Consider the following 25020-nt stretch of genomic DNA (forward strand, 5'->3'; position numbering starts at 1 on the left):
TTGGGGACCTTGGGGACACCTAACTAGCCAACCTGCTTTTGTATATTTTGAGCTCAGAGGGTGTCCCCTGCATAGCTGCTCATATCCCTGCTTTATTAGGAATTTGAGTGCAGGCTGTTTGGCTCCTTCCTGACATGGCTGGGATAGTGGGTCGCTGTGTGGTCCTCTCCTCCTTCATGGCACAAGGTTATTCAGAGGTTGAAGCTCACTCTGACTGGCAGTCCGAAGACCAAGTTCATCAGGTGAATCTGAGGCAAAGTTCATCTCCATTTATCCCAGCTGCATTCCGAAGCTGAAGCAGCCAGGCACATGGCACAGTGAGTATGGCTATTATAGCCTATGGGGAAATCGGGGGGGGGAGGGGAGGCGTGGAGTTTAAAATTGAAATTTAAAGGTTTCTGCAGCCAGAGCCAAGATCTCCCACCTCTTAAAACCCCATTCCTCTCAATTTGTGTTCTTTAGGGAAGACCCTCATAGGCTGTTTTTGGCACGATTTTACTGGTGGCAACTATCTTGGATTTTAAATGATCTTTTTTTTCTGAAACCCCTCAATTTTACTTAAAATTGACAGGGATGGACCCCTCAGGCCTTCCTACCCCTGTATCATGCCAGGTTTGTGCTAGATGGCCAGCCAAAGGGTGTCCATGTCCCACATGCAGCTGAGCATGCGGGGAAGGGGTGGGCTCAGCCTCTCCTCCTCCAGGTCTGGGGATTCACAGGAGGTGCATTTCCAAGGGAAGAAACCCTTTCCAGAGCCCTCTGAAGGTGCAGTGGCTAAACTTAGATGTGTGGTGGTTGCTAGTCACGGGAGGACCAGCAGGGGGAACCTGCCTAGGTCCTTGGGACCCCCCAGTACACCACTTTACCCCCAATTTTGTGAGCCTTATATGGAATGTGTACTTGAACTGCTGAGGGTCCTCAGCATCTGCATTCAGTGCAAAGGAGGCATTGGCACAGGGGATCTCCCCTTAGCATGTGCCCCAAGCAGACAAGGACACAGATCTGGACCAAGAGTTTTTCAAACATAGGTTGGGAGGATGGAAGATCTGATTCTAGAAACATAAAAACATAGAAAGATGACGGCAGAAAAGGGCTATAGCCCATCAGGTCTGCCCACTCTACTGACCCACCCCATTAAGTCTGAGTACTAATGACCTAGTTCTTTAACTCGACCCTCGTAGGGATCCCACTAGGACGTCCCATTTATTCTTAAAGTCAAGCACGCTGGTGACCTTGATTACCTGCACTGGAAGCTTGTTCCAGTGATCTACAGCCCTTTCTGTGAAGAAATACTTCCTTACGTCACTATCAAATTTCCCTCCTCTGAGTTTGAGCGGATGCCTCCTTGTGACCGAGGGCCCTTTGAGAAAGAAGATGTCTTCTTCCACCTCGACACGTCCCGTGATGTATTTAAATGTCTCAATCATGTCCCCCCTTTCCCTGCATTCCTCTAGAGTGTAGAGCTGCAATTTGTTTAGTCTTTCTTCGTACGAGAGACCCTTGAGCCCTGAGATCATCCTAGTGGCCATCCGCTGAACCGACTCAACTCTAAGCACGTCTTTACAGTAATGTGGCCTCCAGAATTGCACACAGTATTCCAGATGAGGTCTCACCATGGTTCTGTACAGTGGCATTATGACTTCAGGTTTGCGGCTAACGAAGCTTCTATTGATACATCCCATGAGTTGCCTTGCTTTGGATGAGGCCTTCTCTACTTGTTTGGCGGCCTTCATGTCTGCACTGATGATTACTCCCAAGTCTCTTTCTTCCGAAGTCCTAGCTAGTGTTTCTCCATTTAAGGTGTAAGGTTTGCATGGATTTCTGCTGCCGAGATGCATAACGTTACATTTCTTAGCGTTGAAGCCCAGCTGTCATGTCGAGGACCAGTTTTCCAACGTAAGCAGATCCTGCGTCATACTATCCTGCAGATTGCTTTCACTTACTATATTACATAGTTTGGCGTCATCAGCGAATAGTGTTACTTTACCCTGAAGCCCTCGGGTCAAGTTCCTTATGAATATGTTAAAAAGGAGTTGACCCAGGACCGAGCCCTGTGGCACTCCGCTGGTCACCTCCGATGTCTCAGAGAGGGTGCCGTTGACCACCACCCTCTGACGTCTTCCACTCAGCCAATCATTGACCCATGCAATTAGTGTCTCACCTAACCCCATCGATTTCATCTTGTTTAATAGTCTACGGTGTGGGACGCTGTCAAAAGCCTTACTGAAATCCAAGTACACTATGTCCAGAGACTCTCCCGAGTCTAGCTTTCCTGTTACCCAATCAAAGAAGCTGATAAGATTGGATTGGCATGACCTACCCCTAGTGAATCCATGTTGACTAGGATCCCTTAGATTCCCCTCATCCAAAATTGTGTCTAATTTACATTTAAGTAGTGTTTCCATGAGTTTACACACTTTTGATGTGAGACTCACTGGTCTGTAATTCGCAACCTCCGCTCTGCAGCCCTTTTTGTGCAGAGGAACGACGTTAGCTGTTTTCCAGTCCAGGGGGACTCTCCCCGTACTTAGGGAGAGATTGAAGAGCATGGCTAACGGTTCCGCCAGGACATTGCACAGCTCTCTGCGCACTCTTGGGTGCAATTTGTCTGGTCCCATGGCTTTGCTCACCTTGAGTCTTGACAGTTCGCTGTAAACATCAGCTGGTGAGAACTCAAAATTCTGAAATGGGTCTTCCTTGCTTGGCTTTGCTTCCAGCTGTGGCCCGTGTCCAGGTGCCTCGCAGGTAAAGACTGAGCAGAAGTAATCATTCAGTAGTTTGGCTTTTTCGGAATCTGTTTCCACATAATTCCCATCTGCTGTTCTAAGGCGTACTATCCCGTTTGTGTTCTTTTGCCTGTCACTAATATACCTGAAGAAGGATTTGTCCCCTTTCTTAATGTTCTTTGCTAGAGTTTCTTCCACTCGAAGTTTGGCCTCCCTGACTGCTGTTTTGACCGCTGCAGACTTTGTCCTGTATTCAATGTTAGCTTCTTTCTCCCCGGTGCGTTTGTATGAAAGAAATGCTCTTTTCTTGTCCTTGACTAGGTGTGAGACCTCATCAGTGAACCAATGGGGTTTCTTCTTTCTTTGTTGTTTATTTACCGATTTTATGTAGCGGATAGTTGCTTCGTGTAGTGTCACTATTGTCCCAGGATGTAGTTTTCTCTGGCTGAGAATGGTTCTCTGCATGAGAAAAGTGGTCAAGAAACGGTACTTGCCCTGGGGAAGACCCCACAGTACACTAGCTGTTCAAAGCCTCTGCACGTTTGGGGTATTATTTCTACCTCGCTACGGGAATTGAAGCTGGAAGTCCCTACAGACTCCTTGTCGCAGTGCTCAATTATGAGCAGCTTGGTTTCTCCAACCGCGTTCTTTCTCTTGCATCTGGATATCACAAAGCTGGTCACAGACTACAGGGAGTCACCAGAAGGGTCCCTGCGTGTGGCTAAGACTATGGCCAAGATTTACCAAATAGCTCCAGATTTCCAGCAACTGTTTGTTCAACCAAATGTGGATTCACTGGTGGCACAGGTCACCAAATGAGCCTCCTTGCCTAGCAAAAGAGGGGTGATGTTAAAAGATAATCAGGACCATGAAGTGGATGAGGTCCTTAAGTAGCAGTTTGATGCTTGGTGGTATATGTTTGCCACACTCATCTCTCTTGAGTCCTAGCCTCAGAAACCGACGAAGATCCTCAGATGCTCCTATCTGGGGTGGATTGTATAGCAGGCACGCCGTATGATATCAGAGTTATGAGCTAGGTGTCAGCCTTTGTTGTCTTCACCCGTTGAATGCTCTGGATCAGACAGTGGGCAGGAGATTTCAGCCTGTAAAACCATTCTGAGCAGACTTCCCTTTCAAGGGCAGATTTTATTTGACAAGAGTCTGGATTACCTGATGGCCAGCATTATGGACCATCGCCCTAAAGCCTTACTGGACAGCAGACTCCAGATGACTTGTGGTACGGGATGTGGGAATTTTTGAGGCTCTTGAAGATTCCGTTCTTATGCACAAGGTCAAGCAATGCAAAAGTCCTTTCAGGGGTCATGGCAGAGGTTCAGTGGCTCTCTGTCTCCCCAGGTATGGGTGGTGGGGGTGTCCACAGATGAATCTGATGGCCTCGGCTGTAAACACAAAAGCGGATCACTTTTACAGCAGAAGATACAAGCCCAGAAGCACAGGGTTGGACACGTTAGTCCATTTGTGGCCAGAAAAAGGGCTCTTGTATGTGTTTCCCCCAAGGCCCATGCTAGGGCGAGTCATCTGTAGGATTGTGAGTCATCTGGGGTTGGAAGTCTTAGTGACGCCTGATTGGCCCCTCCAGAGAGTCAAAAGCCTCAAACTGCTGGTCCAAGTGAATCTTCTCACTCAGGGACCAGTTCCTATTGAACATCTGGAACACTTTGGGCTTAAGGCATTGGCTCTTGAGTGGGCAGCCCTGAAAAGCAAGGGTTACTCAGATGTGGTTGTTTCAACTCTGCTTAAAGCTAAGAAGCCGTTGATGGTGAAAAGGATTAGGTCCCAATTCCTGCCCCATACTTTCACTGTCTCTGTCATTTGGAAGTCAGGTACCTGGGGACATATCTTAAAGACCAGAAATAATCTTCCAAAACATGTCCAATTTTATTGTGAGCTTTACATCTCTTTTATATCATTCTACATGAATCAGTGTTGTCAGCATGTGTCAGCATGTGACGTAAACACAAACCATATATGGACACAGGTCACATGAAACTTTAAAGAAATCAGCATTTTTCTATCCCTAGACTGGAGTCCAAAAGGTCAGAAGAGCCTTGGCCAGCAAAGCCTCCTATCTCAAGCTGTTTGCAAATACGGCTTTATGAAAACAATTGAAGTCACTTCACAACAAGATACACATCTTATCAAACATAAATGTCCTTGTACTATTTTCAGAGAAGGAAAAACAAACAGGGTCTGGTTTTCTTACAGCTTCAAAACATTCTATGGAAAACTACAAGACGTGTCCCTTCAGATGGTAGCAGCGTGGATGATGTAGTGCCATTACGAGCTCTGATTTCGGTAGTCCTGGACTTTTTGCAAGAGGGACTTCAGAAGGGTCTGTCAGTTGGTTTATTGAAGGCGCAAATAGCAGGCCTTTCCTGTTTCCAAGCTCAGGGGGAAAGAGACTCTCTGGCCTCTCACCCAGATGTCACCCGATTCATTAAATGAGCTCTTCAGTTGTGCCCTCTGGTGCATCTCCCTTAACCTTCCTGGAATCTTAACACCATATTACAAGGTCTCAGTAGAGCTCTGTATGAGCCCTTATAGGAAGCTTCCTTTCTGGATCTTACATTGAAGATAGTGTTTTTGATGGTGATTATGTCAGTGAGATGAGTTTCTGAGTTACAGGCTGTGTCTTGCAGGGAACCATTCCTTAAGATTACAGATATAGGGATCTCTTTGCACATGGGTCTGTCCTTCCACAATAGTCAGGAAGTCCATTTGCTTGCTTTTCACCCTATGGGTGAAAAAGGATAAAGTGTTGCATTTGCTGGATGTCAAGCAATTGCTTCTCCGGTACCTCGAAGTTACCAATGAGTTTTGCTTATTAGATCATCTTTTTGTTCTGACCAGTCTTGCCAAGAAAGTGTGACTGGTGTCTAAAGTCTTGATTTACAGATGGATTATAATGGCTATTTACTCCGCATATGTGGGCTGTCTGTAGCAGCCACCAATTGCATTGAAAGTGCACTCTACCTCATGGGTGGAGACTTGGGTGGTTTTGCCCGAGGAAATCTGTAGAGCAGCTACTTGGTCTACCTCTCATACCTTTACTAGGTTCTATAGTGTGGACATAGCAGCCAGGAAGGGCGCTGCTTTTGGGTCCTCTGTTTTGAATGCAGGCTCAGCGGGCCTGTCCTTGACTCTGAAGACTGTCTTGATATGTCCCTAATGTTCAGGACCACTAGACACATTGCACTAGAAAGAAAGATTAGGTTCTTACCTTGATAGTCTTCTTTCTTGTAGATGTGTCTAGTGGTCCTGAAGCTCTGCCCTGTCAAGGGGCTTCGCCTGCCATCTGCCTTAAGATCAGTCTGAATTTGGAGAATTATCTGTCTCTTAGATGAACTGAGAGGATATACATATGAAAAAGGAAAACACTCAAGAATAGTCTGGTTTAAGTCTCTGCTTGATAGCAGGACATGAGCTTTACATAAGATTATTGCTGGTTGCACACAGTTTTTCTATCTGTTTTGATCAGTTACTTGAATGTTATAATGTTAATGGATATGGATATGTTTGTTACAGAACAGAACAAAATTGTAGTGTCGGGGTTTTTTTCCTGTTTCCCCCTTTCCAGTTAAGTCTGTCATTACAGTGCTATTTGATTGCTTTTGTACAAACAGGGGGCAGAAGCAGTTCACTGGGAAGGAGGTGGAGTTCAAAAGATGATTGACAGCATTCTGCAAGCAACTTACTGGCTCAGATGCAAAACCCCTAGCATTCAGGACCACTAGACACATCTATAAGAAAGAAGATTATCTAAGAACCTAATCTTCCTCTGTCTAAGCTGCATCAGTATTGAGTTTTGTGCTAGGCTTCTGCTTGTGTTTCTGGTCACTAGATTGCATATACAGTATATATCACACATGGTGCATGTTAGTCCATTAAAAAGTTAACACCTGTAACTTTTTTGGTATCAATTTTCTGTTAAAATCTTGTAAATTCCATTTAAAATTGGGGAGTAACGTGAGGAAAAAATATTGAATTCAGTTTCTGAAAACAGTCATTAAGGGGATTCATATTTAGTTCATGTCTTTTTCAGTAGTAGCTCAGATGAATTACATTCAGATAGTATAAGAATTTCCCTTTCCCCAGAGGTTGTATAATCTAATTTTCTGCTTGAGGCATATTATGGAGGGTTAAGTAAATTGGCCAGGCTCACAAAACACACAGGTAGGATTTGAACACAGACTTGTTGAACACAAACTCTCTTGTCCTTAAGCGCAGCCTGAAAGCAGACCACCTTGAGGTGGTTTTTATTTGTTTAAAAATGTATATACCGCATAAAAACTATGCTGTTTACAAAATTACATGCATTACATATTCAAAATGCTAAACATTTTTAAAACTTAAAATTTATTCATCTTGCACATGGCCTTCTTTCCTTGCCCACAGGCTGTGGTACCTTAGATGATCTCTCATAACACCTCACTTGTTGCAGTTGGCCACACTGTTTTAATCTAAAGGCCTTTTGGGTCTGTCTTATTAGACTGTAAAAAGTAGGGAACTGTTATGATAATGTCTCTGTAAAGCTTATACAAATAATATAATAGTTCCTTCTTTAAGTTCTATACTATTGACCTGAGCCTGGGTTGACTACATTGGGAAGAGGGAAAAGGCTCTTAATTGGTGGTGATAGGTTTCACTGAAGAGCTGGCATTAAGCTCTGAAAATTCTTTGTGCGTAGCTTGTACAGGAAGACTTTTGAAACGTGCTACAGGCTTGGATCTCTTGTTGTGTTTGACAGAGCCCCTCGATTTAAAGCCTTCCAGCAGCAGGACAGTCAGGAGCTTCTCCACTATTTGCTGGACTCAATGAGAATAGAAGAAACCAAGGTACTGTCTTTTCATGTTCTCTCTTATGCCCATCAAAACTGTGTGTAGCTGTATTGATTTTATGCTCTTCTCCCCAGCACTGGAATCCCAGCCAAAGTCTCCTCCAAACTGCCATCCTCCATGCCTCTTCCTCACCACTCATGCTTCAACTCAGCAGTGGAGGTTCTTCTACTAATTTGCCCTTCTGATCTGTCTTGCCTTGCCTTTGCCACAGGATGCTGCTGCTATTATAGTTGTTGGCCGATAAAGATCTTTTGACTCAACTAGTCAGATATTTGATCACATCTTCTCTTTGCCTTTGCTGCAGTCCCCTCTGTTCAAAGTACAGTATGTTTAAAATCTGCCATTGTTTTGGTCTCCCTGTGCTAGTAGACTGTTTCAGACCTCCACCGCTCTCTGCATGGAAGCATTTCCTCCTCCCATGCAAATTTCTTATGACTTAATCATGAGTTTTTTTGGGTGGCAATACTACTTTTATTAGAGTTTGCAAATAAGTGAATGTTTCTATCACACTATCTTCTGTCTTTGGGAGTGTATTCTTTATTTAAGAATTCTATCTGTATACAGTTAAATACGGGTGTAGTGTATGTATCTGTGAGGTTATGCACTGATGCACTAAACCCTGTGGTTCCACCTTTTACCACAAGTAAACACCCTTGTTTTACTTTAGTATTGATGTTCATTCTCTCCCTTTCCCCAGGCTGCACCATAGGGGACCTTACAAGTAGACACACAAGTGGGGGGGGTTTCTGCTTATTCTGTGCTGTAGAAGATGTAAAAGAATTAACATGTCAGGTCTGTGAATCTATTCATCTGTGTGAGCAGCAACAGTTATGCCGGTCAGATGCAGCCAGTGCCCTGGCAGTAACAGCATTGTCCGTCCTGGGAACGCCACAGCTGCTGATCCGGGCCTTTGTTGTGGAGTGTCAGTGCCATGTGTTTTCTGACCAAAGAAGACCCGCAGCAATATGTCTGCCACAAGGGTCCCTTTAGAAAACATTACAGCTACTAACCTTCCTCTTTTGTTCAATTTTTTAAGTTGCTTGGTTTACTTTTTAATATAAAAAGTCTTGATTACCTGAAATTGAAATCCCAGCTGAAAAGCCATGGTTTTGTGTTCGTGCATAGCAAAGGTTAGTGATTCAAACCAGCCAAAAAAGTACCCTATTTTATTTTGGCAACTTTGATTGACCTTGTTGTAAAGCTTTACAGTTATCTTTTAGTATAAGAGGGTTAATGCAGGAAAAGCATGAATGAGGTGACCCACCACTATCAAATGGGACAAATGTAGGTATAGTTGTTAGATGTTGGTATTAATTGTGGATTAGTTAGCATTAAATTTGTATACAGATTTATTTCCTCGTAAATGCATTTTGATTTAAAACTTTGAAGCTATATGGGTCTGATTCGCGGGGGTTCCATTCCAGGAACACCCATGAATTTCAAAAAACTGCAAATGCAGTTTAGTAGCAGATCAAAGGCAGGAGAGGGCAGCTGGGGTGCCGGCGGGTGCTGAAAATTGGGTGCGGGATCATGCTTAGTATTTTCCGACCGCCTTTTCCTGGTATTAAAGTCAGGCTACCAGGCTACACCAATCAGGAGCTGCTTTGACACGCTATCTGGCATGTCAAAGCAGCTCCTGATTGGTGTAGCCCAGGGATCTCAAAGTCCCTCCTTGAGGGCCGCAATCCAGTCGGGTTTTCAGAATTTCCCTAATGAGATCTATGTGCATGCACTGCTTTCAATGCATATTCATTGGGGAAATCCTGAAAACCCGACTGGATTGTGGCCCTCAAGGAGGGACTTTGAGATCCCTGGTGTAGCCTGACTTTAGTACCAGGAAGAGGCGGTCGGAAAATACTGCGAAAGACTGAGTCCGCGATTCACGAACCGTGAATTCATGGGGGAACACTGTACATATATTCAGTAGTGCTGTACGTTTAAGGGCACTGCAAGATATACGTATAGATGGAGACTGCTCTTGCAGCTATCCATTTTACCCCTTCATTCTATAACAGAATCTCCTTGTCGTACCATCATTAAAATTAATCAACACGCTGAGATCCAACAATTTTGCTGTCACTGCACCTTCTCTCTGGAATTCGCTGCCTAATCATTTACGAATCGAATCCGTGCTAAAGCAATTTAAAGCAAAATTTAAAACATTCTTGTCCCAAGATGCTTTTGGATAACAACTGTCCTTGGACTAAAACAAGTTTTATAGCTTTCCTTACCTATTGTTTTTCCCCTAATTGTGCTCTTTTTCTCAAAGATTATAGTTCTTGCCCTTCTTTCCTAATTCTGTGTAGTTAGTATATATGTTTACTAACCTAACCTGGTTCTGTTTAGTAATTTAACTTTTACTTGTTTTTAAGATACTTTTTATTTCTGTACACCACCTAGAAATTTGATTAAGCAGTATAAATTTTTTTTAATAAACTTGAACTTTGCACCTATATTTGCATGACAAATGCATGCATAGTTATATAATACATACGTGCACTGTAACAAGTTGTACCTGTAAGTACTAGTGCCGTGCCAAGCTCCACTTCTGTGGAGATGATGCGGTATAGAAACTTAAGGTTTAGTTTAGTTGGGCTGTAAGTGGAATTCTGTAACTTCAACATGCAAATGTAAGGCAGCATGCAAAGGGAAAGTACATGAGTGGTTCATTTGTGTGTGTTATTTACAGAAGAAGTACCTGCTTACTAGTCAGTGTAGTGTAAACCACTTTGATATCTGCAGAGGAACAGTAGTATAAGAACATAAGAATAGCTTTACTGGATCAAACCAATGGTCCATCTAGCCCAGTATCCCGTCTTCACAGAAGCCAATCCAAGTCACAAGTACCTGGCAAAAACCCAAATAGTAGTAGCATTTCCATACTATCGATCCAGGGCAAGCAGTGCTTCTCCCATGTCTGTCTCAACAGCAGTTTATGGACTTTTCCTCCAGGAACTTGTCCAAACCTTTTTGTAAACCAGATACATTAACCGTTCTTACCACATCCTCTGGCAATACATTCCAGAGCTTAACTATTCTCTTGAATGAAAAAAAATTTCCTCCTATTGGTTTTAAAAGTATTACTCTATAACTTCGAGTGTCCCCTAGTCTTTGTAAATCTTGATGCAATAAAAACTTGATCCACTTGTATCCATTCTACACTACTCAGATTTTGTAGATTTCAGTCATATTTCCCTTCAGCCATCTCTTTTCCAAGCTGAAGAGCCCTAATCTCTTTAGTCTTTCCTCATACGAGAGGAGTTCCATCCCCTTTATCATCTTGGTCGTTCTTCTTTGAACCCTTTCTAGTGCCGCTATATCTTTTTTGACATGAGACCAGAACTGAACGCAATACTTTAGGCTTTAAACTAGGTAAGGCTTTAAACTAGGTAAGTCGGGGGTGGGTACCCACTTTTACACCAGAGCAGTAAGTAACAATCCTGATGTGGCGAACCAAAACTCCGCTTCTAAGTCTAAGGTAAGTACCCTTACTGCAAAAGAATTGCTAGGAGACACTTTAACTCAAATGGGTGGCTCTCTGCATGAGCTTAGTAAACAAAAAGAGTGGAGAGCTATGTATGTTAACGCACACAGCCTAGGGAATAAATTTCTAGAACTGGAAACAGAAATAGTTAATGCAGACCTAGACGTAGTAGCAATTTCAGAAACATGGTTCACAGACTCTCATGGTTGGGATATAACTATACCAGGATACAACCTGCTTCGCCAAGACAGAGAGGGTAAGTTAGGAGGAGGGGTAGCTCTTTACATCAAAGAAAACATCAAGACAACCAGAATCACGGATATCAAGTATACTGGGGAATCCATCTGGGTAAACCTGGCCAGAGGCGGAGAAAAATGCCTGTATCTTGGTGTGGTGTACAGACCTCCAAGACAATCGGAGCACAAGGACATTGAATTAATTGAAGACATTGAGAATATCACCTTACGGGGAGACGTTGTTCTGTTGGGAGACTTTAACATGCCTGATGTAGATTGGAACACACTCTCAGCGACTACTTATGATAGCAGGAGGATATTAACGTCCATGAAGGGAGTACAGCTCAAACAATTGGTATTAGAGCCCACTAGGTCCCAGGCCATCCTGGACCTGGTACTTACGAACCGGGAAAGCGTCTCAGAGATCTCGGTGGGAGAACCGCTAGCCACCAGTGACCATAACATGGTATGGTTCAACCTTAGGAAAGGCTTCCCTAGATCACAAACAAAAACAAGGGTACTCAATTTCCGGGGCACTGACTTCACACGCATGGGAGACTTCGTCCATCAGACGCTTCAGGTTCAAGAAGTAACGGATAATGTGGAGGTTATGTGGTCAACCTTGAAATCGACCCTTCATGAGGCAACTATCCGCTACATAAAATCAGTAACTAAACAACAAAGAAAAAAGAAACCCAATGGTTCACTGATGAGGTCTCGTACCTCGTCAAGGATAAGAAAAGAGCGTTTCTCTTGTACAAACGCACGGGGGAAAAAGAAGCAAACATTGAATACAGGACAAAGTCTGCAGCGGTCGAAACAGCAGTCAGGGAGGCCAAACTTCGAATGGAAGAAACTCTAGCGAAGAACATTAAAAAAGGGGACAAATCCTTCTTCAGGTACATTAGCGACAGGAAAAAGAACGCAGACGGGATAGTACGCCTTAGAACGCCAGACGGGAATTATGTGGAAACAGATTCTGAAAAAGCCAAACTACTGAACGATTACTTCTGTTCAGTCTTTACCTGCGAGGCGCCAGGGCACGGGCCACGGCTGGAAGCAAAGGAAAGCAAGGAAGACCCATTTCTGAATTTTGAGTTCACACCAGCTGATGTTTACAGAGAACTTTCAAGACTCAAGGTGAACAAAGCCATGGGACCGGACAATTTGCACCCAAGAGTGCTCAGAGAGCTGTGCGATGTTCTGGCGGAACCGTTAGCCATGCTCTTCAATCTCTCCCTAAGTACGGGGAGAGTCCCCCTGGACTGGAAAACAGCTAACGTCGTTCCTCTGCACAAAAAGGGTTGCAGAGCAGAGGCTGCGAATTACAGACCAGTGAGTCTCACATCAATAGTGTGTAAACTCATGGAAACTCTACTTAAAGGTAAATTAGACACGATAATGGATGAAGGGAATCTAAGGGATCCCTGTCAACATGGATTCACCAGAGGCAGGTCATGCCAATCCAATCTTATAAGCTTCTTCGATTGGGTGACAGGAAAGCTAGACTTGGGAGAGTCTCTGGACATAGTGTACTTGAATTTCAGTAAAGCTTTCGACAGTGTCCCACACCGTAGACTATTAAACAAGATGAAATCGATGGGTTTGGGTGAGAAACTAATTGCATGGGTCAGTGATTGGCTGAGTGGAAGACTTCAGAGGGTGGTGGTCAACGGCACCCTCTCTGAGACATCGGAGGTGACTAGTGGAGTGCCGCAGGGCTCAGTCCTGGGACCATCCCTTTTCAACATATTCATAGGGGACTTGACCCGGGGGCTTCAGGGTAAAGTAGCACTGTTCGCCGACGATGCCAAACTGTGTAACATAGTAAGTGAAAGCAACCTCCAGGATAGTATGACACAAGATCTGATCACGTTAGAAAACTGGTCCTCGACGTGGCAGCTAGGCTTCAATGCTAAAAAATGTAAGGTCATGCATCTCGGCAGAGGAAATCCATGCAGAACATACTCCTTGAATGGAGAAACGCTAGCTAGAACTTCAGAGGAACGGGACTTGGGGGTAATCATCAGTGCAGACATGAAGGCTGCCAAACAAGTAGAGAAGGCCTCATCAAAGGCAAGGCAAATGATGGGATGTATCAATAGAAGCTTCGTCAGCCGAAAACCTGAAGTCATAATGCCACTCTACAGAACCATGGTGAGACCCCATCTGGAATACTGTGTGCAATTCTGGAGGCCACATTACCGGAAAGATGTGCTTCGAGCTGAGTCGGTCCAGAGGATGGCCACTAGGATGGTCTCGAGGCTCAAGGGTCTCTCATACGAAGAAAGACTGGGCAAACTGCAGCTCTATACCCTAGAGGAGCGCAGGGAAAGGGGTGACATGATTGAGACATTTAAGTACGTCACGGGTCATGTCGAGGTGGAAAACGATATATTCTTTCCCAAGGGACCCTCGGTCACAAGGGGGCACCCGCTCAAACTCAGAGGAGGGAAATTTAGTGGTGATACCAGGAAGTATTTCTTCACAGAAAGGGTGGTAGATCACTGGAACAGACTTCCGGTGCAGGTGATCAAGGCCACCAGCGTGCTCGACTTTAAGAATAAATGGGACATCCACGTGGGATCCCTACGAGGGTCGAGTTAAGGAACTAGGTCATTAGCATTCAGACTTAATGGGGTGGGTCAATAGAGTGGGCAGACTTGATGGGCTGTGGCCCTTTTCTGCCGTCATCTTTCTATGTTTCTATGTTTCTACTCAAGGTGAGGTTGAATCATTAAGCGATACAGAGGCATTATAACATTCTTAGTCTTGTTTACCATCCCTTTTCTAATAATTCCAAGCATCTTGTTTTCTTTCTGGGCCGCTGCCGCACATCGGGTGGAAGGTTTCAGCATATTGTCCACAATGACACCCAGATCTTTTTCTTGAGTGCTAACCCTAAGGTGGACCCTAACATCCGGTAACTATGATTTGGATTATTCTTCCTAATGAGCATCACTTTGCATTTGCCCACATTAAATTTCATCTGCCATTTGGATGCCCAGTCTTCCAATTTCCTAAGTTCTTCCTGCAGTTTTTCACAGTCTTCATGCACAGTTTGCATGAACAGTTTAGTGTCATCTGCAAATTTAATTACCTCGATTATAGTTCCAATTTCCAGATCATTTATAAATAAGTTAAATAACCCCAGTCCCAGTACAGATCCCTGCAGCACACCTCCTTCATTGAGAAAAATGGCCATTTAACCCTACCCTTCGTTATCTGTCCAATAACCAATTCTTAATCTACAACTGAACATTGCCTCCTATCCCATGACTCTTTAATTTTCTCAGGAGCTTCTCATGAGGAACTTTATCAAAAGCTACATCTACTGGCTCGCCTTAATCCACATGTTTATTCACACCTTCAAAGAAGTCAAGCAGATTAGAAAGGCAAGACCTCCCTCAGCTGAACCCAAGCTGTCTCATTAAATCATGTTAGTCTACATGTTCCACATTTTTATTTTTTATAATTGTTTCCACTCTTTTGCCTGGCACTGAGGTCAGGCTTACCAGTCTAATTCCCTAGATCTCCCTGGAACCCTTTAAAAAAAAATCGATGTAACATTGGCCACCCTCCAATCTTCAGGTACTACAGATGATTTTAGCGACAGGTTACAGACCACTAACAACAGGTAAGTAATTTCATGTTTGAGCTGGGATGTATACCATCCAGTCCAGGTGATTTATCACTCTTTAACTTGTCGATTTGACTTAGTACGTCATCCAGGTTCACAGAAATTTCTTTCAATTCCTCCGCCTCATCACCCTTGAAAACCATTTCCGGTTCAGGAAGGTTTCTTACATCTTCGGTAAAGACCGACACAAAGAATTCATTCAGTCTCTCCACTATGGCCTTAACCTCCCTGAATGCACCTTTTACTCCATGATCATCCAAAGGTCCCACAGATTCACTTACAGGTTTTCTGCTTTTGATGTACCTTAAAAAATTGTTACTGTGAGTTTTTGCCTCTTTGGCAAGTTGTTCTTCATATTCTTGTTTAGCTTTCTTTATCAATGTTTTACATCTGACTTGTCAGTGCTTATGTCTCTTATTTTCTTCATTGGCATCCGTTTTCCATTTTTAAAGGATTTTTTTTGGTTGTACACTTCCCCCTCCGAATCCGCAGTTTCAGCATCCGCGGATTCGGTTATTCGCAAATTTAAAAAACATTTTAATTTTTCAGGCTATTTTAAGCCTTACCTGGTGGTCTAGCGGGTTTTCGGGGCAGGAGCAATTTTCCCACGCTCCTGCCCAGTGCACATCGCTCATAGGAAACGGCTGCCTTGAACTCATGTCATAGTCTCAAGAGACTACGGGAGCTCAAGGCAGCCATTTCCTATGAGTGATCTGCACGGGGCAGGAGCGTGGGAAGATCGCTCCTGCGCCGAAAACTCACTAGACCAGCAGGTAAGGCTTAAGGGGGATGCTTACAGGGCTTAAAATAGCCGGGGAGTTAGGGGCAGAACCAGCCCGAATATTATTCATGGTTTTTTAATATTTGCGGGCCTGCTCTGCCCCTAACCCCTATGGATACGGAGGGAGAAGTGTAATAGCCTCTTTCACTTAACATTTTAACCACGCCGGCTCTCGTTTTGTTTCCACCTTTTTTTTTAATCCGTGGAATACATCTGGTCTAGGCTTCCACGATGGTATTTTTAAACAACATCCAAGCCTGGTTTACACTTCTAACCTTTGCCACAGACCCTTTTAGCTTCTTTTTAACCATTTTCCTCATCTTATCATAGTCGCCCTTGTGAAAATTAACTTTTCTACAGTATTTTATTTAGTTCTAAAATTTATAGACTGCCTATCCTATTTCTTTAGTGATGTCACTCCAGTTATCAGCTCAAATTTGATCATGTTGTGATCACTGTTTCCCAGCAGACCCAACACAGTTACCTCCCATACTATGTCCTGCATTCTGTTAAGGACCAAATCTAAAATATCACCCCCATCTTGTCGGTTCCTAGACCAGTTGCTCCAAGAAGCAATCATTTATGATGTCTAGGAATTTTATCTCCTTAGCACTCCCCAATGTAACATTTATCTAGTCAACATTAGGGTAGTTGAAATCACCCATTATAATACTGTTGTCCAATTTGCCAGCTTTCCAAATCTCTGAAAACATTTCATCATCTGTCTGCTCATTCTGTCCCGACGGTAGTATAACCCTACCTTTATAGTCCTTCCGTTCACACATGGAATTTCTATCCATATAGATTCATGCAGAATATTTATTTTGTTTGATTCCGTTCCCTCTTTAACAAATAGTGTAACCTCCCCCTCCAATTTGATCTACTCTTATCTTTGTGATATCATTTGTAGCCAAGTAACACTGTATCCCATTGATGGTCCTCCTTCCACCAGATCTCTTAGATGCTTATTATATCTACCTCATTATCCAGGGCTATATATTCTTAGCTCTCCTACTTTATTTTTTAGACTTCTAGCATTTGTATACAGACACGTTAAACTGTGTTTTTTACTTGTATCTACAGGCTGCTGAGAATATGACAGAGATAGCGGGACATCTTTACTCTGCTTCCCTTTTAAGCACTCTTGGCTTTCTTTCACCGTTTTTGAAACCTCTCAGTTGGGACTCCCTAAATGTTCTGATTCTTCAAGGATACTCCACACTGAACCATCTGCTCCTGGGCGACTGTCGGCTTCCCCCCTCCCCCCAACTTAGTTTAGAAGCTGCTCTATCAAATAAAAGAAAGACATAACCATACTATAAGTTACACGCTAAAGTGCTGCATTTGTATGCACACATTTACGCCCACTATTATAGAGCTTAAGTGTACGAGTGTAGGCGCATTTCTGCAGACATGCTAGTATCAATAAAAAAGATTTAATGATTGTGATTTTATAGAACAGTGATCAGCATGTTTAAATCTGTCACTTCATTTCTAGCACCCAGTTATAGAATTGCCCCCAAATTATATGTCTGCTATGTGGCATGCCTGCATTAATGTAAAAACCATTTTTATTGATGACTATAACAACATGACAACACAACAGTATCTAAACTAAATTAAATCTTGGACTTATATACCGAGTCATCCCGAGAAACAAGGTTTGACTCGGTTAACAATAGTTGTAGTTAATAGAGAGAATTGACCTCATGGAAACTTATCTGCTAGAAAACGCTGAAACAGTAGTTTTCAGAATTTTTCAAAAAACTTGCAAGGATAGACAGGATCTTATTTGAGAAGGTAGGTCGTTCCAAATTGCTTTTAATAAATAGGGGAAGATCTGGCACCTTTTACAATGGGAAAATAAAGTTTAAATACATGGATAGTTCTGCAACTTGTGGATCTCGAAGAAATTAAAGCTAGAGGGACCAACAAATCAAAGATACCATGTAAGATTTTAAAAACCATGCAGGTATCATAACAATGCATCGATATTAGTCATCTACTTTTCTATTATCCCATAAACCACCCTCCTCCTACTTCTCCACATATCTTCCCTCCTAATTATAAAATTCACCATTTACTGGCCTGCATAAATAACGTGACCATTTATTATTATTATTATTTATTTATTTATTCAATTTTCTATACCGTTCTCCCAAGGGAGCTCAGAACGGTTTACATGAATTTATTCATGTACTCAAGCATTTTTCCCTGTCTGTCCCGGCGGACTCACAATCTATCTAATGTACCTGAGGCAATGGGGGGATTAAGTGACTTGCCCAGGGTCACAAGGAGTAGCGTGGGTTTGAACCCACAACCCTCAGGGTGCTGAGGCTATAGCTTTAACCACTGCACTACACACTCCTCAAAATGGGACAGGAACCGCGGATCCATTCCTCCCTTCCCCCCACCCGATCCCATTAAATATAGTGCAAAATATAGACAGCAGATATAAATTCTCAAAAGTGACACATTTTGATCACTAAATTTAAAATAAAATCATTTTTCCTACCTTTATCTGGTGATTTCATGACTCTGGTTGCACTTCCTTCTGATTGTGCATCCTCTCTTTAATTTTTTTTCTCTTTCTTTCTGCCACCCTGCTTCCCCGACAAAGCCTGCTTCCCCTGTCCCCCGACAAGCCATGTCACCCTGCTTCCCTGACACAGCCTGCTTCCCCTGCCCCCGACAAGCCAAGCCACCCTTCTTCCCCTGTCCCCACGCACTCTGCTTCCCTGACCCAGCAACATCAAGGCGCATGCAGTGACTGCACTGCACAAGCGCCAGGCCTACAAGTCTTCTCTCCGCTTCCCCCGATGTCAATTCTGATGTCAAGAGGAAGTTCTGGGCCAGCCAAACGCTGCCTGGCTGGCCCGGAACTTCCTCTCTGACATTAGAATTGACGTTGGGAAGAAGGCTTCTGGGCGGCAAGCTGCAGCAGTAGCGGACCGTGGGGGGAGTTTTTGAATCAGCGCTGGAAGGAGGCTGGTAAGCAGCGGTGGACCATGGGGGGTGGGGTGTTGAATTTGGCGCTGGAGGGAGGCTAGCTTCGGCGCAGCAGGGAGGGAGGGGAAGCGATCGCCTGTCCCGTTATCCCCGCGTACAGCTTCAGGACGCTGTCCCTGAAAACGGGACATTTTGGCGTCCTGAAGTTGTGTGTAGGGACAATGGGACAGGGGATCCAACAACGGGACGTATGGTCACCTTATGCATAACCAACACAGGACACCCTATAGTTGAATACAACGATAATCATCCTGTATCATAACATAAAGCAAACTCCCCCTGTGCTCCTTCCTATGTTTGCAATGCCTACATTAAACAAATAATTTGACTGGCTCTGTCTCTGACCCTGCCCTGACCCTTTGTCACCCTAAACCTGAACCATTATTTTCTGGATAAAGTCTGTCAGTTTAGCCAGTTAAATGGTCCAGATTTATCTGGAGTAGGGCTGAAAATATCCAGATATGCATTTATTGACAGCTGGCATATACATAATTCGCTTAACTTGCTTTAAATATTGGGTCCTCTGTATTTTTATAAATGTATATATATGGAAGGGGTTTTTTTTTCTCTCTCTCTCTCAAAAGTAGATGTAGAGTTCCTTCAGTATTTTTTAGCTTGATCCTCTAAAAGTTTTCCTTTTGCCTTTCCATCCCATGAACTAGGCCCTACTGATCCAAATATTTCTGCAAATGCATTTTTTTGTATGTGTTAATGGGAAGGGGGTGGGAGTATTTTGAGTTTCATAGCTATCCGAGTTAAAAATCCAACTATCCTTCCTGTTTACGAAAGGGTGGCTCTTTGACAAAGGGACAATTGGGTTGGACCCTGCTACAAACTGATTAATGTCGGCTGCCATTGTACCCTGAGGCCTGACCATTCAAAGACCCTGTTTTGTTTGACCTAAATAAACGGTTCAACACACTAATCCCAACAAAGGAGATTAATTATGGCTTTAAAGTCATTTGGGTACTTAATTTGTGAATTGCCTATGGATTATCCCTTTAATGTATTTGTGGCTTTAAATTGGGTAGGGACAGGGGGTAGGTAAAATCACATGATTAAACACAAGAAGCAATACTATATACCAAGTCTGATGATGAACTATAGAACAAACAGAAGCTTTCTTTGCCTGTGAGAGAGGCAGCACAAGTGTTTTCAGCTCCAATACAGATTTTCATAAGCAGCCTTAAACAAAACAGTTCAATCAGAATTTTAGCTAAGTGAAACAAAAGCAAGGGAAGCTGACAAAGCTCCTCTTATTAGTGTAGATATCTGGGTATAACTGTGTAGATATTTTTTTCTTAATTTGCTTGTTACATAATCTTGGTGTTAATTCAAAGTGTGTTACGTATACATAATGCTCACTATTGTTCCAGCTGTTCAACATACAGGTGAAGATACAAGTCATCCTAGGAGAATTATGCTCTTTTACAAAGACTCGGGCAAGAAGTTTCAGTATACATATGTATTATAGTAAACATGGTTACAATTTGTGAGGATGCCATCAGGAGGTGCAAAGGCTTATTAATGTCAGAAGTCGTCTCCAAAAGGTGTATTTATAGCAGGAGTGGGAGCCTGATGTACCAGCTCTGAGAAGCTATTCCAGGTAAATGGTGCAGCAACAGATAAGCACATCTTGCCCAAAGATCAGAGAGGAGAGATAATGAGGAGCTGAAGACTGAAGGCACTTGTAATAGCTTCAACTCTATTTGGAAGTAGATGGAGAACCAGTGTAGGAGTTTGAAGAGGGGTTAGACGGTTGTCAACAAACTATAATAACTGAATTTTGAGTAGACTGTAATGCAGAGAGATGTTGACAAGCAGGATGTAATTAGCCACACAAATGGGGACAAGAACATCCAGTGACACTTGGAAGGACAGTTCCCAGATGGCCCTCCCTCTACTCAGCCATCCTTGCCATCTTTCTTAAGTTTTATTTCCCTATCTGTCAAATGAATGTGAATACAAGTTTTTTTCTGAAGATATTCTCTTCAATTTTTCTAATGCTATCTATTTGTCTGTCTGCCTTTCTATTTTTGGTAATCTTTAATTAAAAAAAATAATTGGGACTTAGTTTTATTTGTGCCATAGCTCTATGTTGAAAATAATAAATGAGGATTCTGTACCTACCCTAACTCTGACAAAAGAAAGATGGACAGCAATGCTTGTGAGATCAGCCTGAGACCCACTCCGAAGCAAGACATTCTTAGAATGTGAGTAGATGTTCCTGAGAATCGAGAAGCATCATTTTTCCACCTCTGCAAACATTGTGAGACTGAGAAGCATCTCATTCAACCTAAGATGACAATGTCAGCTCCCAAGTGAACTGACTCTATGCAATCTAGCAGATCTTCATCATTGGATGTTGCTTGCGTCTCCTTACACAGTTATGAAAATGGGAGAGTCCATTAACTTTTTTAAAGCAGGTGCATACACCTCATCCAAAAGCATATAGTTATTAAAGGAACCCAAACCAATCATGTCTGTAGGATATCCCTAATGAATATAGATGAGAAATTTGTATGCATTGCCTCTTTGATATGCAGGCATATTTTAAAATATTCATTAGGCTATCTTGAAAATCAGATTGACTTATGGTCTTTCAGGATTGCAGTTTGACACATGTTCTCTAAAAGGTATAGTTCAAAGAGCTCTCCTCTGTGCCAATTCCAGTAAAAAGCTATTAATTTCAATGCCACTCTTGGTCACATTGGTAGGTTAGCTGCCCTGTTTTTATTATTTCCTCTGCCTGAACGGCCACATTCCCTTTTTGCAAAAATGTCCAGTGGTTTTATAAAAGGCTATTGCAAAGATATGCCAAGAGTCACTGATAAGCTCTTTCCCAAGCTGCATCCCAGATGTTTCATTCTATCCAGATTACTCCAATAGTTTCACTTTTATTCCTATCAGATTCTGAGCTGTAAGGGGATCATTGCTAGCCTCTGCCTATTTAGTCCCGGACTGTTCTAGAAGGTAATGCAGTGCTACATTGTCAGGCATATAACTCTTTCTGTGAAGCAGAGGACCTACCATCTTTACCCTTCCAAGAAATACACCGTGATGAGTTGATACATAGATGGACAAAAAAGTGCTTTTTCCTCTACAGCTAAGTCAAGATCAGACATCTCCAGTTTGCTAAGGTTTCTGGAATCTCCCAAGGATATAGTAGCAGTTCCAGTGTACAGACACTGCCTGTCCCTTAAAGTTAGGCCTCAAATATAAAGTACAACCTATGCCTGGATTCAATAAAAATTCAATTACAGTCGACTCCGCTTAAGTGCACGCCCCTCGGACCGGGTCGCCACATGCACTTAAACAGAGTGGGGGGTTGGGTAGGGGGAGGCTGTAGCTAAGCCGGCTCAGTTTAAATGTGGTGCATGGGCTGCTGGAGCTTAAAGTACAGGAAAGCTGTGCCCTACAGCTTGAATGGAAGCGGAGCACTCATTTTCCCAGCTGTCCCAGCACTTAAGCTGCTGTGTGAAGCCTAGCCATTCCCAGTCAGAACGTGATTGCATTTAGCCAGAGTGAACATAATGTGAAAGAATAGAGGTTGGACCTATGACACATAAGCGGATTGTGTGCTTATCCGAATTGCAAATATACGGAGTTTACGTCCATTGACTTTAATGTAAAAAAACAACAGGACCCTGGTGGTAGGGTACGGATAACCAAAGCGTGTGCTTAACCGACGTGCACTTAGGTGAAGTCAACTGTATATCATAGCTCAACTATAATTAAGTCAGCTATAGGAAAAGCTAACGTGGACAGACTCTGAATAATCCACCTATAAAGCAAAAAAGAAAATTTGTCAAGGCTCTATGTTCTCTGCCAGAATTGCTTCCATCAACTTTCTATAGTACAGTATATCTTCTTTTTTAAGCCAATCCTGAGCTCAGTATAGAAAAATTAGGAGCTAAAGAATGTGGTAGTCATCTTGCATTCTATATGCAATGCACTCAAGATTTCTTCAAGACTTTCTGTCTTAGTCATTACTGTCCAAAGGTTTGTCCAATTAAAGGTCTTAGGAATTAGAGAACATATCCATTGTCTGATGCCCTTTGTTCAGGTAACTTTTTTTTTTTTTTTAAATCAAAGAAATGGTCAATACCAGTGAAGGCCATTGCACCATTTTTCAACATTGTCTTTCCTTGTCTCAGAGCTCAAATCATCTTCTAGACTAGGGACACCAAAAATTTGACATGATGGGTCACATAGGACATTTCATATTAAGAGACATATAAGGGTGGAGTCTTTCTTGGAGGAAAGCTTACTGACCTGGGGAAAGGAAAGAAGACCACTAATTTTCTTTTCAGCAGATTCAAAGAAAGAACAGAGAGAGAAAGTATGGTTTTCTATGGTAAGGCAGATATCCTTATCTCTTCCCTTCTTATACTCCCTTTTTTTACCCCTCTCCTCTCCTATTACTCCCTCTTCACACTTTTTATTCCATCTCTTCCTCTCTCTTTTACTTCTTTCTCTTCTGTCTCCTTTTACTCATTTCTCTAACTTCTTCTCCTCTTTCATCTCTATCCCCTTCCTTCCTTTGGTCCTGCAGCCACAGAAGATACATTCCTGGAGCAGGGAGCCATCACCCAGAGTAGGGAACATCATCTCCCCTCAGATGTTCTGCTTTTACCCAGTAGAGAGAAGGAGGGGAAGTTTTCTTACCATCATTGAGACTGAACCTGAACTTCTTGCAATGTCCTGGCTAAAATTCCGTGAGTTGCTTCAGGGAGGTGGGAGAGAGAGGCTGGAGTGTATGAATGGGAAAAAAAACTTCTTCTAAGGTAATATCTGATCTGGAGATAGGAAAAGCATGGAGTCTCAGAAAACCATGCTGCAAGGGCCACATCCAGTCCTTGTGCCTTAGTTTAGAAAACCTAGCACTAAATGTGCAAGTATTACTCAATGTAAAAGTTTTTCTTATATAAAAAAACGTTTATTTTTTATTTTAAAATTAAATTCTACTTACCCTAAGCAGCTTCCATAAAAAAGCATACATATTAAAATAATAAACATCAAATACCATTAACAGAGATCAGATGTAGTCATTAAACATACAAAAAACAATTGTCCACCACTTCCATCTCACTTCAGTCATTGTGTTTGGTGACATCAACTCATGCTCGAGTCCTAGCAACTTGAATTACAGATCTAAAAAAAAGATTGTTTTTTTTGTGCTAGTCCGGTAAGGTTCTCCAGTGTCATCCCCATGGTTGTTTTCAACATGTCCAGCCATCTGATTGCAGGTCACTTTCTTTGCCTGGTTCCTTCGATCTTCCCAAACATAATGTCCTTCTCCATTGATCTTTCTCTTCTGACAGTGTACCCAAAATAAGACAGTCGTAACTTCATTTGGGCTTTGAGTGACAGCCGGTTTGATCTCTTTCAGAATTGATTTGTTTAGATCTTCTGACAGTCCAAGGCACCCATAAAATCCTTCTCCAACACCAAAGCTCAAATGAGTCAATCTTCTTTCTGTCTTGTTTCCATAAGTCCAGCTTTTGCATCCATAATTGATCAATGAGAAAATGAGTGTGTGGACAAGCCTGATGGATATTCATTTGGAGTGTTATTTCCTTGCATTTGAATACTTTGTCAGGAGCCTTCATTGAAGAGAGACAAAGTTCTATTTTGCAGAGTATTCTTCCCTGCTAGTTGCTTCTTTGTTTACAAAAGAGCCCAGGAGATTGAAATCCTTTACAACTTCTTTTCTATCACCTCCAAGTTTAAAATCTTCATCATTTTCTGTGTTCATGGTCTTTGTCTTGTTTATGTTCAGTTCTAATCCCATGTTATGACTTTTGGCTTTGACTTTTCTCATTAGATACAGCATGTCCTTCTTTGCTGCTGGTGAAGAGCGTTGTATTATCTGCATAGCACAGGTTGTTTATATTTTGGCCACCGACTTTGAACCCAACGCTCTCTTCTTCCAAATTTGCTTTTCTGAAAATGACTTCACCATAAAGGTTGAACAGGTAAGATGACAAAATGCATCCTAATGCATTCTTGCCTGACACCACGTTTTATTGGAAACCAGTGTTGCCATATTCTGTTTTCACTGCAGATTATTGATTTTCATAGAGGCTCTTTATCAGCTGAGTTATGTGTTTGGTTATTCCCATTGTGCTAGAGTTCTCCATAGTTTATTGTGATCCACACAGTCAAAAGCTTTGCTGTAGTCGCTGAAGCAAAAGTATAGGAACTTTAGGTTCGAGGGGAAATTCGGAAACTACAGACCGGTGAGTTTGACCTTGGTATCAGGAAAGATGGTAGAGGCGCTGA

At 42.6% G+C, this 25020-nt stretch overlaps 1 protein-coding gene across 22 annotated transcripts in view; it reads left to right on the top strand.

The window, feature by feature from the left end:
* USP45 (ubiquitin specific peptidase 45) overlaps positions 1–25020 on the top strand; it is a 314718-nt gene that overhangs the window by 144950 nt on the left and 144748 nt on the right. For 16 of the 22 annotated variants that reach the window (XR_004538802.1, XR_004538801.1, XR_004538800.1 and 13 more), the window contains one exon: positions 7435–7582. The exons of 4 other annotated variants lie outside the window; for them this stretch is intronic. Coding sequence is in view for 11 of the 18 variants with exons in the window: in XM_033938032.1 (XP_033793923.1) it covers positions 7435–7582 (148 nt within the window). In the remaining 7 variants the exon portion in view is untranslated. The remainder of the gene's footprint in view (positions 1–7434; positions 7583–25020) is intronic. 2 more of the 22 variants (XR_004538805.1, XM_033938034.1) reach the window with 1 other exon arrangement.

Source organism: Geotrypetes seraphini, chromosome 3, assembly GCF_902459505.1.
Source record: "Geotrypetes seraphini chromosome 3, aGeoSer1.1, whole genome shotgun sequence".
Classification (NCBI taxonomy): domain Eukaryota; kingdom Metazoa; phylum Chordata; class Amphibia; order Gymnophiona; family Dermophiidae; genus Geotrypetes; species Geotrypetes seraphini.